A 14,292-nucleotide genomic window follows, 5' to 3' on the forward strand; every position below is an offset into this window, starting at 1 on the left:
CATGTGCACTGTGTGTATGTGTGTGTGTGTGTGTGTGTGTGTGTGTGTGTGTTCACCAGGAGAGGTCGCTAATACTGAAGCTTTGAGTAATGAACCCATTTTTGAAGTAATTATGACCGCTGCGCAGCGAAGCGGCGGTCATATAGGTTTAGTCAGATTTTTTTTTTTTTTCTTTTTCTTTTTTGCATGTCCAAATTTCCGTCAAGGATTCCCGGGACACTAAAAGACCAGGGTAGACGAAACTTGGTGGGCATGTAACCCCATATGGATAGCATGGAACCATCGTTTTTCGTTTTGATCTGTAGCCGGACTGCACCCCCGAAAGGAGGGTAGGGCAGACACAGTTTTCTGTGAACATCTCGAGAACCGTAAGGTTTAGGAGGACCATTTTTTTTGTATGTTGATCTCAAGGGGCCATGTCAACCCATTCCATAACCACTCATTTCATGTATAGCGCCACCTAGTTAAACACAAAAAAGTAAAAATGAGGTGTTGTAATTGCAGGTATCTGTGACCTAACATAGTCAAAACTGCCCGAAATTGGAAGTGTAGGATCATTATGACACCCTGTGAATGCACGCCAAGTTTCGTCGAATTCATGGGGGGCCACACAATAAATTAATTTATGTTACTATACATCAACTGGCCTGTAGGTGGCCGGAGACAGTTTTCTGTGAATATCTCGAGAACCGTAGGGCCTAGGAGGTCCACCTTTTTTTGTATGTTGGTCTTAAGGGGGCATGTCAACCCATCCCATTACCACTTATTTCATGTATAGCGCCACCTAGTTAAAAATTAAAAAGCCAAAAATTAGGTGTTTTCACCACAATATCTCTGGCTGACATGGTCAAAACTGCACGAAATTGAACGTGTAGGATCATTATGACACCCTCCAAATGCATGCTAAGTTTTGTGAACTTTCGTTCATGGGGGGCCTTACAATAAAATAATTTATGTGTACATTTAGTGACCGTACACCAACAAGGATTCCTGGGACACTGAAAGACTGGGGTACACGAAACTTGGTGGGCATGTAACCCCACATGGATAGCATGGAACCATCGGTTTTCGTTTTGATCTGTAGCCCCCCCGCTGTACAGGACCCCTGAAAGGAGGGTAGGGCAGACACAGTTTTCTGTGAATATCTTGAGAACCGTAGGGCCTAGGATGACCAATTTTTTCCATATGTTTGCCTCCAGGGGTCATGTTAACACATTCCATGTGCACACATGTGCATAAACAGACACACACGCACACACATACATTCACAGTAATCTTACGTATGACACATACTCACACAGTAGACATATGTACGCATGCATCCACATGCACAAACACACATACGCAGGCAAACACACAAGCACACACACAAACACACACACCCACACACATAAACATAAACGTGTACACGCACACATGCACACAATTCAAGAATTTTTCTCAGAATTATGAACAGGCAAGATGGGGGTGGGGTTGTATAAAATTAATTTTACATGTGAAATCTATGAACTAATCATGTTTTGGTACTTGTTGTCTAGCAGATACCAGTGAGAATTGAGTGTGGATAATGCAATTTAGTGAGACAGTTAGAATCATATAGGCCTTTCAGCGTGATTTATTTTTGTGGAAAAAATGTGCTGGACTGGGCGGCGGTCATATTTTGTACCGCTCTGCGGTACATCTAGTTGTTCTGAGGGTTCAGTACTTCACTAAAGCTTAATTTGCCCATCACTATATCAGTGCTCTCAAGATTTACGTGTTCGCGTAGTGACAATCAAAAACTGCACGTTATTATTCTTGCGATACGCTATTATGGTTGGTTTGGCAGTTTAGAATGATAAGAATGGACGACAAAGTAGCCTAATGGTAAGCGTGAAAGTAGGTGGGAAATATTTAGGTGTGCCAGGCCGACGATTGGGTGTTCCAAGCACACCCTGGCACACCGGTGGCTACGCTACTGCTGTATGATATTTTACATCATATATTTTGCATTTTCATGCACTGGTAATTCCTTGGAAATGCATTTCTAGTTTCTTTTCATGTTTCTCATGTTCAACAACTAACTGAGGCACAAAAACACAATGGTCAGCCGTGAGTGTGTGCTTCCTGCAGTAATGACAATATTCCAATTGCGCATGAGAAACCCCCTCAAAGTGGCCTGTTATGAGGATAAAATACAAAACAGTCGTCTATTAGTTAACTGAAAGAAATGTTGAGGCTAGACAAACACTTTTTAAATTAACTCTTTGAAACTGATGTTGCCATTGTATCACTTTCTCCTCTTTTAGAATTTAAGAATCCCAAAGTCACATCAGTGAGGGTCAAGGATCTTTGTTCACATTTAATTATTATGGCAGAATATAAACTGAAGTGAGCTCATTTATTCTCTGGGTGGCAGTAAAGCGCTATATGGTGCCGAATCCGCCAGTAAACCTCAAGAAGAAGAAGAAGAACCCCCTACTGCAGTAGTGAAAAATGGCTGAGTCGGAAGAGGAGGTGGACGTTTTGGTTCAAAGAGTTATGAAAGATATTAATAACGCGTTTAAGAGAAACCCCAACATGTAAGTTATTTTTTGCTATTGTTGCAGTTATGTGAGAAGTTTAGAGTGAGTTGGCAGGGTTAGATGTAGCATGGTTTTGGTAGCTTAATATCAGAGGCCACTTAGCCTAAGCTACATAACCAACTTCTAATTCGAAGGTAGCTAGCTGATGCTAAATTAGCAAATGCTACAGTAGCTAGCTATTCCGAACAAGCTTAACGTTACGTGCCCCGGCTAACAAGCTATTAGGCTAACGCTAAAGCACCACCACCCGGTAACCTGCCTTGTGTGTGGTGTAGGGGATTTGATGCAGTGTCTGAAAACATGTAACGTGATTCCATGGTTTTGCAGCAAACGAAAGGATGGGCTCGAAGATGTGCACTGGTTGTCATGCTGATGTTAACTTTGCCCAAGCTACATGTTGTTTTGACAATTTAGCTGGCTGTGCTAGCAAGCTTGCAAACGTCAACTGAAAGATTTGCAACGAGAACAAACGAACAGGGCAACTACCGACCAACCAATTCTGCAAATGTTTATTTTTTGCTTAGCTGGGAATATTGCTTACTTGTTCAGTTTAAAATGTACCAGTTAAACAGTTAAAATAAATAAATAAAGAGTTCCGAAGCGGGGTGGCTTCAATGGAAATGGTTGGCTATGGTAAAGCAGAGCTATAACTTGACGTTGAATATTGTTTTCTTGTTTGTTGTTAATGTCATATGATGTAAATCAAATACTAACCGGTCATCGTATTTAGCTCTTCCCATATGGCTCCTCTCTTTTGCACAAGTTGTACACCACATTCATAATCACGTGACTCAAAACGATCAGCGTTTCAAATAACTTTCATTTGAACAATAGACGAATGACATCAGTAACGGGTGATGTCGTGTAAGTGTCACTGTCAACAGAATGCTGAGGAAGCAGGTAGCCTGGTGCTGCAGATACTGGAAGCCAACAAGTCTAACATAGCATAAGAGTTTCAAATACATCTCAACGATTTTGGACTGGAATAGAAATCAGTCATAGGTATGAAACACATTGATTTTCTTATGTTTGGATTTTGTTTTTAAGTTGGAGTGTGCGATATGAAGTTTGAGACCACAACAGTCTATGATGACCCGAGTCTTGCTTTACTTCTATTTTATGTTAATGTCCCACCCCAAAGGTCATGTCCCACTTGTGTCTTATGTCTTCCTGATGCCCTGCTAAAGCATCTGTGTGTTCTCTGCTACCGCACTGTGGAAAAATACATCATGAATGAACAGCATTGAATTCTGGATTGGTCATTTCACAGTGATGAGATTGGACTCATCCCCTGCCCGGAAGCCAGATACAACAGGAGCCCGATTGTCCTGGTGGAGAACAAGCTGGGAGTGGAGAGCTGGTGTGTCAAGTTCCTCCTTCCCTACGTCCATAACAAGCTGCTTCTCTACAGACAGAGGAAACAGTGGCTTGACAGGGAAGGTAAGTTGCCCTGGAAATGTTTTGTCACTGTATTTTTCTTTGTTGATCTACAGTAGTCATTGTGTGTGTGAGAGTAGTATAAATTATGGAACTGTTTGGGGAAAGGTGAAAAACATGTAAACAATATGTTCCCTGGAGCAGAAATATATTCTTATTTTGATTGGGACAATCTTGCAGGAGGTTCTTGTTGATCAGTTGATATGTATGGTCATATTTGTAATTAAGGTGTTCAGAAAGAGCAACCCCACAAACAGTAGTGCATATTCTGCCGGTGTGTATGTACTTTTAGAGTGTAGAACCATTGCATAAAACATGGACAGTGCCTGGGCAGTATGTTGTATTATGTGGGTCATGGTGAAGTCAGCAGGCCTTTGTAAGAGCTGGGTGACCTGCAGAGAGTGAGCGACCCCAGCGCTGTTCTTTTGTTTATTTAGAGGAAGAAATCAAGCTGTTCAATGGACAATGAAAGGGCATTTTGCTCGATCGCTCTGTCGCTATCTCAGCCACTTTTTCCTCCTCCCACCTCCTCAATAAAGCTATGTGGTTACTCAGGTATTTTAAGCACAATCTCTTACTTTTTTTCTCCCTCTCTCTCTCTCTCTCTCTCTCTCTCTCTCTCTCTCTCTCTCTCTCTCTTTCTCTTTCTCCTCTCCTTCTCTGTCTTTCTCACTCTAGCGCTTATAGATGTCACCTGCACGTTGCTGCTGCTAAATCCAGATTTCACCACTGCTTGGAACGTCAGGTATCTGTCTTTGTTTCTCTACTGTTGTCAGTGCATGGAAGCTGGCCAAGACCCTCCATTCTCTCCTAGCTGAAAGCTTGCAGTCTCATCATATCTCTTTCTCTTTATATTTCCTAATACATGACGACAAGAACCCCTGGCCTTTACCCAGTCAAACCAGTAGGTTGTAAGACTCTGCAAATGGTTTGCAACTAGCAATTGATTGTGTGTTGCATGCATTTCCACCTTTCCTCACCCCAACCCCCACATTGCCCCCACCACTCCACCCTTTAGGAAAGAGTTGTTGGAGTGTGGGGTGCTGTCTCCCGAGAAGGACCTCTATCTGGGGAAGCTCGCACTGACCAAGTTCCCCAAGAGTCCAGAGACATGGATCCACAGGTGAGTCTCGGGGGGGGCTTGTTCCATCCCTCCTCCTCGCACCACAGGGGAGAAGGGTGAAGGAGACCCTCTCTAGTCAAACTCCTCACTATCTTGCACTTTGTGAAGCATTCCGAGATAGAGGAGTGGTTGAACATATAAAAAGGCTTGCACTGAATTGGTCGACTTTGCACAGCCACAGATGCAGCAGCTATAAAGCAACACAATAGAATAATTGATATCTATGCCCCTTAACATCAATTTTCAACACCATATAGCGCTAAGACAGTACCCAGTTAGTCAAATGTCGACTAATAAGGCAACATGATCCTGCCCGATTAACAGCATTTCATAGTGCAATATCAAATGTTCCAAGCACACATTGGCAATGTCAAAGACTTCATTCTCAGTATAGCAGTGTGATCAGTGTAGCATCAGAATGAGTTAGCTGTTATTTGAAGCTAAAAGTACTGCATTGTGTCGCTTTGACATGCTTGTTCCATGTTCGACCGTATGAGCCAGGGCTGCCAGAGAACACAGCTGAAATATTTATGTGCAGATTGGTGTTACGCAATCGGAAATGCACAGCGCGGACTGGGCCGCATCCGGATATTTCTGGGGTCGAGGCTGTTTTCTCTCTGCTCTGGCTGACTGATTTATGCTCCTCCCATTACCAGCTGATGAGATCGGATAGTCGTGGCGTCTCATGGGAAGAGCTGAATATTAGGGTGGCACAGTTTTACCGTCCTCAATTTCAGTCAAGCGTGTGATTCTCTCAGCATGGGTGGGAATGAGAGGGAGAGAAGGGGTGGGCAGGCAAGAGAGCTGCATGCAGAGTTGAAATAGAATTTCAGTTGTGTCTAGATTTCCAGACAGCTCTGTGATTTGACAAGCTACGATGTCTGGATGGCTCAATTGTGAAAAGCAAGCTTGGCTGGGAGGTTAGCATTGTAGCTGTGTTTTCACAAGGCTAAAACTGTGTGAATGTTGAACTCACTTGTCTTTTGATGGTCAGAATTATATTATAATAATTTATTTGACGCGTGTGTGTGTTTGTGTGTGTCAGACGCTGGGTCCTGCAGCGGCTCCAGCGGGAGCTCTGCCCGGGGCTCGGCGAGCGGAAGGAGCAGGCAGACGGCGAGCACGGCGACGGCGGCGAGGCCACGCGGCATGGCGAGCGTTTGCGCAGGCTCCTGCAGGAGGAGATGCGCGTGTGCGCAGACGCAGCAGGACGTTACCCCAGCAACTACAATGCCTGGTCCCACCGCATCTGGGTGCTACAGCACCTGGCCAAAGGCAACGTGAAGGTACTGCTCTCCTTATGACCGGGGTCACACATACAGGCACAGGCTCTATATATTTATGTTTACTATTCCACTGTACTGTGACTGTGTAAACATTAAAATGATGGTTGGTTTAATATGTTTTAATAATATTTTTTCCCTAGAATATTTGTCTAAATTATACAGGGCAGTTGTAATGCCCTTTCATTATATTTCTCAAAATATTCTTGGAGATGGTGGCTTTTTATATACCTGGGCAGCTTGCCCATGTAAATATTAAAAGAGGTGTGTTGTGCTTGAGGAGTGAAAGTGAATTATTGTACATAGAATATATGTCTATGGTTTTATGAGACTTAGAACCTTTGAGTGATGTGCAATGTCGTGCTCAGGTCCAGTAGTAGATTGGCGGTTATCAGGCTTTCTATTTTATCATGCTAACGTTAATTATTTTGTTCTCACCACACCAAGGCAAAGCTGTGAATGTACCACGCTTTAGCTCTCAAGGTCAAGCCTTTGTGCTCAAGAAAGTTTGATCTAGTCTCAAGCAAGGCTTTGAACCGGTTCATAAAACGAAAACCAGAAACTTCGGGCATTTTACTAGGAACTATGATTTTTTTTTTTATGTTCCGGAACAGAAACAATTTTTCAAAATAGTGGTAACCGGTTAATACCGGTTCTTTTTTTGTTCCTTTGGAAGGTTTGTGTCTTCAATGAAATGATTAGGGTCCCCTCCTGTCATTCAATGAATGCATGGAGAGTGCAGACAGACAGAGCTTGCCACTAGCAGGCAATCAAAATGTTATTAAGTCTCCAAATCTCAATGATTTCATTTCACCTGTTTTCTCTTTTTACTATGCCGTGATGAACATTGTTGGAAAAAACTAGCATTAACGTTTACAGCTTTAATTTATTTGGAAAAACGTAATGGTCCTCATTTTGGCATTTAGACAATGGGAAGGCATCCAAGAATCCAATATTACAGTACCTACCAAAAATATACTGTATGACAGCATTTTTTGTTTGACCAGGAAATTATTCAGGCTAAAGGCTATAGGAAGACACTGGCGCAGCTTGTATAAAGCAGAGGCCTAGTGTTTTATTATGTTTGCTGTAGGTTAGAGTCTGAAAGACAATACTGTGACTATTAATAGCCAGTTTGAAAGCATACATATATTTTTGTCCGACAGCTGACATGGAACGTTATGAACCGGTTCAGAAACAATATTTTTTTGTTCTAACCGGTTCGGGAACGACAATTTTAGGGTGGGAACCAAAACCAGAAACGTTAAAATACTGTTTCTGTTCAGAACGAACCAATTGGCAAAAAATCTGGTTCAAAGCCCTGGTCTCAAGTGCTTCTTCTTTGCTTTAGTACACTGAATAAAACGGTCAGGGGAGTGAGTAAATATGCCAAGAATGCATAGTTTCTTGGCCTGGCTGCAGGTCAAAGTAAACTGGTAGACTGATGCTTCTGACAATGTGCAAGTCAGCCTATAGCCACCAGGGGGACTCTTGGAATCCATAACACATATGAAAGAGACATGTTGTTTTGCCTCAGCACGCACGCACGCGTTCACCCCACCCATTTAGAGCGGGCGTGCGGTGTATGCTGTGTACCCAGGGTGCAGTGTGATGACTGCTCATCAGCATGGAGCACTGATGCGATCACAGGGGTCGCTGCATCCCCCCCGACCTGATGAAGAGCTGTGCTGTTTAGAGCGCTCAGAAAAGAGCAGCGGAGAGCGCAAAGCCAGCCCAAGGCCTCGCTACCAACAAAAGAGTTGATTCGCTTTTTTATGAAGGAGGATACTGAAGTCCATTATTTTGGGTTGTGCTTCCTGCCCTGAGCTTCAAGCTGCTGGATGCAGTTGTTGAGGAGGGTTGTGTTTATGGTGCTGGTTGGTTTCTGTTGCAGACCTTTGGTAGGCTGCTAGACTGATCCTGAACAAGTAGTGCTGCCTGTTTGGCTGTGATGGTTGGTTTGTAACTGCTGACTCCCAATTCTGTTGAAGAGGGAATTGAAACTGTTATTTTAACCGATTTCAAATCCTCTTTTCTTTTTTTTTTAATCTTTGGCAGTTTTTCAAGATTCGGTTTTTATTTTATTTTTAAAAGTAACATCTGTTGAAACAGTTGTGCACCTCAGGACTTACTGTGTTTCTCTGTGCATGAGTTGTGTCTGCCTTGAGTATCGTGTTGTATGTGTTTTTTTAGTTTAGTTTAGTTCATTTTTGTTTATGTTTGTGTGCTTGTCGTCTCGGCGTGTCTCACTTCTTGTCTCCACCCTTTGCAGATACTGCATGACGAGCTGTCCTCCATGAGGCTGTGGGTGTCCATGCACGTATCCGACCACAGTGGCTTCCACTACCGCCAGTTCTTGCTCAAGGCCCTTGTCCGGGAGCTCAGCCAGCAGCAGCAGCAGGCCCAGTCTCCAGCCTCGTCCCCCCTGCACCCCTCCTCCCCGCCACCCTCGCAGGGCTCCCCGACCAACTCGCCCTCGCAAGCCAACGGCGAGGCCTCCACCGCGGTCAGGGGCCCCGAGGCCCACGTGGGTGCCCATACCGTGGTCTCCCAGCTCTTCCACGACGAGATGGAGCTGTGCACCGACCTGATTGAGTCTTACCCTGGTCACGAGACGCTGTGGTGTCACAGGTTAGCAAGTTCCTTTGTTTGTTTATTGTTTAGTTGCGGATCCCCATTAGTTGGCGGCAGACTAGTCTTCCTGGGGTCCAATTAAAAATCAGAACATACAAATAATAAATTATCAATCACATATTGTACATTCAAATACAGTAAGAGTAGCAGTGACATCAGATTACAGATAAAAACACAAAATACAATACAGTGAGTATTGAGTCAGAGTCCAGAGTTCATAATTAACATGCATAAAAATAGGATTTTTAGCCTATTGAATTCTTTCTTTCCAGTTACAACACAAATTTGCAAAGGGAGTGAATTCCATAAAGACATGGATCTATAGAGGGCTGTTTTCTTCATTGCATTCGTTTTACAATGTGGTAATAAAACTCTTCCTGCTATTGCAGATCTAGTACCATATGAATGAGCATCAGAGCAGAAGCCAATTTCACTGAAGAGAGCTCTAGGAACACAAGTGGAAATTACATTCTTAATAAATATCAAGGACCTAATGGATAACCTATCAAGAACTTTAGGCCACTTCAGATCAGAATGCATTCGGTCAACATTTGATCTGTAAGATCCATCAAGGGCAAGTCTCGCAGCCCTGTTTTGTACAATTTGAAGTTTGTTTAAGTCAATCTTCGAGACAGAGGCCCAAATTACAGAACAATAGTCAATATGGCATAATACTAATGTTTGAACAACCTGTCTCCGTAGAGTAGCAGGTAAGTAGATGGCACATTTACGGACCGTTGCAATGCTTCTACTCATCCTGGCAGCTATCTGCCTAACATGATCAGTCCAGGACAGAGTGTTACAAATGGACAGTCCTAGAAGCTTTAACTTACTCTCCTGCTTGACGGGTTGACCAGAAATCTGCAGATCTGCAAGCATAGGCTCACTGGCTAGACTATGCCGTGCTCCAAAGACAATGCTCAAAGTTTTTGATGGGTTTAAAACAAGTCTATTTGCTGTAACCCACTTGACCACTGCATTCAAATCTTGTGACAGAACAGACTTCAGTTTACAGCACGTAGATGCAGAATAGTATAGTGTGGAATGGTCAGCATATAAAACCATCGTGGATTCTTCAATAACAAGAGGTAGATCATTCGTAAAAAATTTAAAATAAAAGCGGACCCAAACAACTTACTTGTGGCAAACCACAGTCAACGTTAATGCTATTGGACATAGTGCCATTTAAGAAAACCTGTTGCGTTCTGAATGATAAGTAATTCTCAAACCAAGAGATTGCCATAGGTTCAAAACCATAGTGTGTAAGTTTTTCAATCAACAACTTGTGGTCAATAAGGTCAAATGCAGCGCTGAAGTCCAACATGACATCACCAGATAATAATGAATTGTCAGTCCCCCTTAACCAATCATCAGTCATTTTTACCAAGGCTGTGCAGGTGGGATGACCCTCTCTGTAGGCATGTAGTGCATTACTTATCAAATCATTCTTAGATATATAATCATAGATTTGGTTATATACAATCCTTTCTAAAATTTTACTCAGAACAGGTAGGATTGTTAGTTAGGACCACTGAAAGTAGATTTGGGGTCTTTTGGTATACAGTGGTGGCTTTTCCTTCTTTCCAGCGTTTAGGACGGGTTCCATTTGATAGACAAGAATTAAATATGTGACAGACAGGAAGAGCTATATAATCAACAGCTATTCTGAATAATTTACCATCAATACAATCTGTACCAGCAGACTTTGTTTGTTTGTTTGTTTGTTTGTTTGTTTGTTTGTTTGTTTTGGCAAACACTCCACCAGTTGTAGTTACCCTAGAGCTCTCCCAGCATGTCCTAGATGTTTCACCCTCTGCCACAGGTGGAGAAACTGGTTTCTCTTTCTTTACTCTTTCACCATCACCATCATCATCATCATCATGCGACTCTCTTGACTCCACGGGAACGCGCCTGTGTGTGTGTGTGTGTGTGTGTGTGTGTGTGTGTGTGTGTGTGTGTGTGTGTGTGACTGTGGTGTTGCGTGATGAATGGCCCTGTGCTGTGGAGCTGGAGTTAGAGCTGGCGGCAGGCAACAAGGCAGGACCGCCCCGCCCCCCCCCCCCCCCCAACACACACACATACACACACACACACACACACACATACGCTGCTCCCTCCCTAGGGTTTGATCACCAGCTGCTCCACTGGGAAGTGCTTACCCCGGCTCCACTCCGGCTTTGTAGGCAAACGTGTCATAACAGCAGATGTGAGCGAGCTGGGACGGTAAGCGACCACCGAGTGCAGCAAGGTGGAAGGAGCTCCGTCTGAAAGCTGAAGAGGAGAGAACGAAGAGCAAATGACTGAAGTGTGTGTGTGTGTGTGTGTGTGTGTGTGTGTGTGTGTGTGGTGTAGGCCGGGGCTTTGCAGCATATTGGCCCAAATATCTACATGGCCATGTTAAAGACATTATTTGCATGGCTGACCTCAATTTCATCACTTGACCAAGCTTTAAACACATTAAGGAATGAAAGTTTAAAATGAACAGAAGTCAGGTCCATGATTAAAAGAATATGGGCATTATTCCAATCTTCTTGAACATGAACTAGGAGTGTTCAGTCAGTGTGAAAGCACAACGGAGGCTTCACTGTAGATACAACAATGGATAGATTTGTTTTTGCTTGATGGATTTACAAACATGCTCATTCTCTGCCACTCTCTCTCTCTCCCTCTCTCCCTCCCTCCCTCTCTCCTCAGGCGACACATCTTCTACCTCTGGCACCAGTGGGCGCAGGAGAAGGACCTCGGCCAGGCCAACGGGGACTCTCCCAGCCTCCTCAACCACGCCCAGGAGCCTCCCGCCGCCCCATCCCACGCGCCGCCACCCTCCCACCACCCCGAGGAGGCCACAGCGACGGTGCCTGCCAACGGCCAGCAGCCCACGGACATGGAGGTGGACGGAGAGGTCGAGCCGGAGATCTACTCGCTCTCGGACGCCGCGGGGCAGCAGGGTGGCGGTAGCGGAAGCGGAAGCTGCTACACGCGGGACACCAAGCGGCTGAAGCGGGGGCCCACTCCGCCCTGTCCGGCGCCCAGCCTGTCGACAGAGGACGCCTTCATCAGCCGCGTCCTGGCCGACTGCCGGAGCCCCGAGCAGCGGCGCTTCGCCACCGCCTACAGGAAGTGGCTGGACTCCGTTATAGGTCAGTAGCCTTTTCGCAAAAAAAAAGAACGAAAAAATGAAAACAAAAAAACGACACGGAGAAGGCCTCCACAGGCCTCCACTGACTTCCTGCTGCGGCACCTCTCATCTCGTACACGTGAGGGAGGGAAGATGGAGGGGCCAGGTGGAGGAGAAAGAGAGTGAGGTCTCTGTGGTAGGTCAGAGACAGGTCATCTTCACTTCATTTAATTCACCCTCTGAAAACAAAAACAACAGCTGGACCTTTTTTTTCCTTCAAACTGAGAGTTGTTTGGAGCTGTTTCACAATGAAAACCCATTGCCCCCCTCTTTTTATTTGTTTTTCTCTTACTGTTTTTTTTCTCTTCTCATTTTAAATAATCTTAAAGGTCAGAAGTGGTGTGTGTGCCTCCCTCAGTTTTGGTGCTGTCAATCTCAGGTCTGTTTCAGCATAATACAATGTTTTCTTTTTTTCCCTTCATTCTCTTGGTCATTATCATTATTTTATTTTTGTTTTGGGTTTGCTTTATTTTTTGGGGACGGATTGAGGCATGTCTACATTTATTCTTTTGCGTCTTCCACTTGATATGAAAGAAATAACTGTAGCAGATTCCTTTCGATGCTGCCATCCATGTTAATTCCTGACTCAATTGGAACAGACTTACATGCTGCATTCTGCCGCTTTGTGTTTCTGCATCTGAGTATAGACATGAACAAAACATCCTGACGTTTCGCCACAGTCAGGATCTAGTAAGCACAATCAGTTGAAATCGTGACACTTTAGATGAAAGTAGCTTAACCCGCAAAAAGTTATTCGAAAAAAGAAAAGCTTTTTTTTAAAAAGCAGACATAACTTCATAGATTCTCCCTTTGCTTTGATAAGTGTAAAGTCAAGATCTTGTGTCTTCAGAGTGACTGCCTTCCTTGACCGTGTCATCATGGCGGTTGTAGCTACAGGCCACAGACAGGTTAGGGGATACACACCCTGACAGGCAGTCAGGACCCCTCCCACCACACCCCCATCCCTGTCACTTCAGCTCCGTCAGCCTAAAGCTGCATTAAGGAGCAGAGTGTGGGCTAGGTGATGGGATTGGGAGCTTGTGGTTGAGATGACCCCCCACCCCCCAGAGGGGAACTTGACGCACAAGTTAGCAGAGCTGATCAGTGGACTCCATCTTTAGCCTGCCATGGGTGTCTATTCTGATGGAGGAGTGTGCTCCGTGTCCGACCTTTTGCCACCACCCCCTACCCCCCCCCCACCCACCCCACACACACACACACACACACACACACACACACTTCACCAGCCAGCCTTCCCTCAGACCCACAAGCTTTCTTTCACTCACATGGCCTTTTGGCTGCAGTAGGACATTTTCGTCTTTGCCTCTGTGGTTTTTAACACCTGAAAATGATGGCCATAGAATCCTCCTCCGTTTGTTAGTAGATGCTGCTGCCTTTGGTTGTCTCCTGTAAAACACTATTGTACGGTAAGCTATTAGTTAGACTATATTTATGCACAGTAAGATGAGGAAAGAGTGAAGAGTGACAGATTTTACTCAAGCAATTTTTAAAGGTCCATTATTTTTCTGTTGAGGAGCTGATGAACTGTGGTCCTGACCATCATCAGAACTGGAATCATCTCAATGTTTGGATTCTGTTAGAGCTCTTAATAAATGTTTGACTTGAACTGGGTTGCATCATCATAGAATAATAAATTGATTTTAATCAATTCTTTAAAAGTGTACGGGGGATACAATAATACACATTGCATAATTGTATATTGTTAGTTACACCACGGTAGATATTCCAAGTGTTTTTGAAACCAGGACTGCCGCACTACTGTTGTGTATAAAGCCAATCAAGTGTGACGGACACTTTTTAATTTCAAGGAAACACATAACCCATCTTGTCCTCTTTAAAACCATATCTATAGCTAACACGTCTCTGTGAGGAACAGTTTTTTTTTTTTTGTTGTTGTTGTATAATATATACACACACCCATTTTGTCTTTGCATTCATTTTTGTAGGAATTGAAGTATATTATTATTTTATATATATATATATATATATATATATATATATATATAATATATTTGCACAGTTGCACAAATTACAATATACCTGCACATTATT

General features: G+C 43.9%; 1 protein-coding gene across 1 annotated transcript; it reads left to right on the top strand.

The window, feature by feature from the left end:
* Positions 1-2,427: 2,427 nt before the first annotated feature.
* Positions 2,428-12,994, top strand: ptar1 (protein prenyltransferase alpha subunit repeat containing 1). The gene is made up of 7 exons (XM_042100028.1): positions 2,428-2,561; positions 3,835-4,004; positions 4,680-4,746; positions 5,020-5,124; positions 6,170-6,410; positions 8,680-9,038; positions 11,736-12,994. Exons 1-7 carry the CDS (start codon positions 2,476-2,478, stop codon positions 12,187-12,189), a joined length of 1,482 nt encoding a protein of 493 aa, XP_041955962.1. The 5' UTR covers positions 2,428-2,475; the 3' UTR covers positions 12,190-12,994.
* The last annotated feature ends 1,298 nt before the right edge of the window (positions 12,995-14,292 follow it).

This window comes from Alosa sapidissima, chromosome 8 (genome assembly GCF_018492685.1).
Source record: "Alosa sapidissima isolate fAloSap1 chromosome 8, fAloSap1.pri, whole genome shotgun sequence".
NCBI classification, from domain to species: domain Eukaryota; kingdom Metazoa; phylum Chordata; class Actinopteri; order Clupeiformes; family Clupeidae; genus Alosa; species Alosa sapidissima.

Coding starts and splice junctions, on each gene's coding strand:
- ptar1 (XM_042100028.1), top strand. CDS start 2,476: ATGGCTGAGTCGGAAGAGGAGGTGGACGTTTTGGTTCAAAGAGTTATG. Junction 2,562..3,834: donor TTTAAGAGAAACCCCAACAT/GTAAGTTATTTT, acceptor GTCATTTCACAG/TGATGAGATTGGACTCATCC. Junction 4,747..5,019: donor ACCACTGCTTGGAACGTCAG/GTATCTGTCTTT, acceptor TCCACCCTTTAG/GAAAGAGTTGTTGGAGTGTG.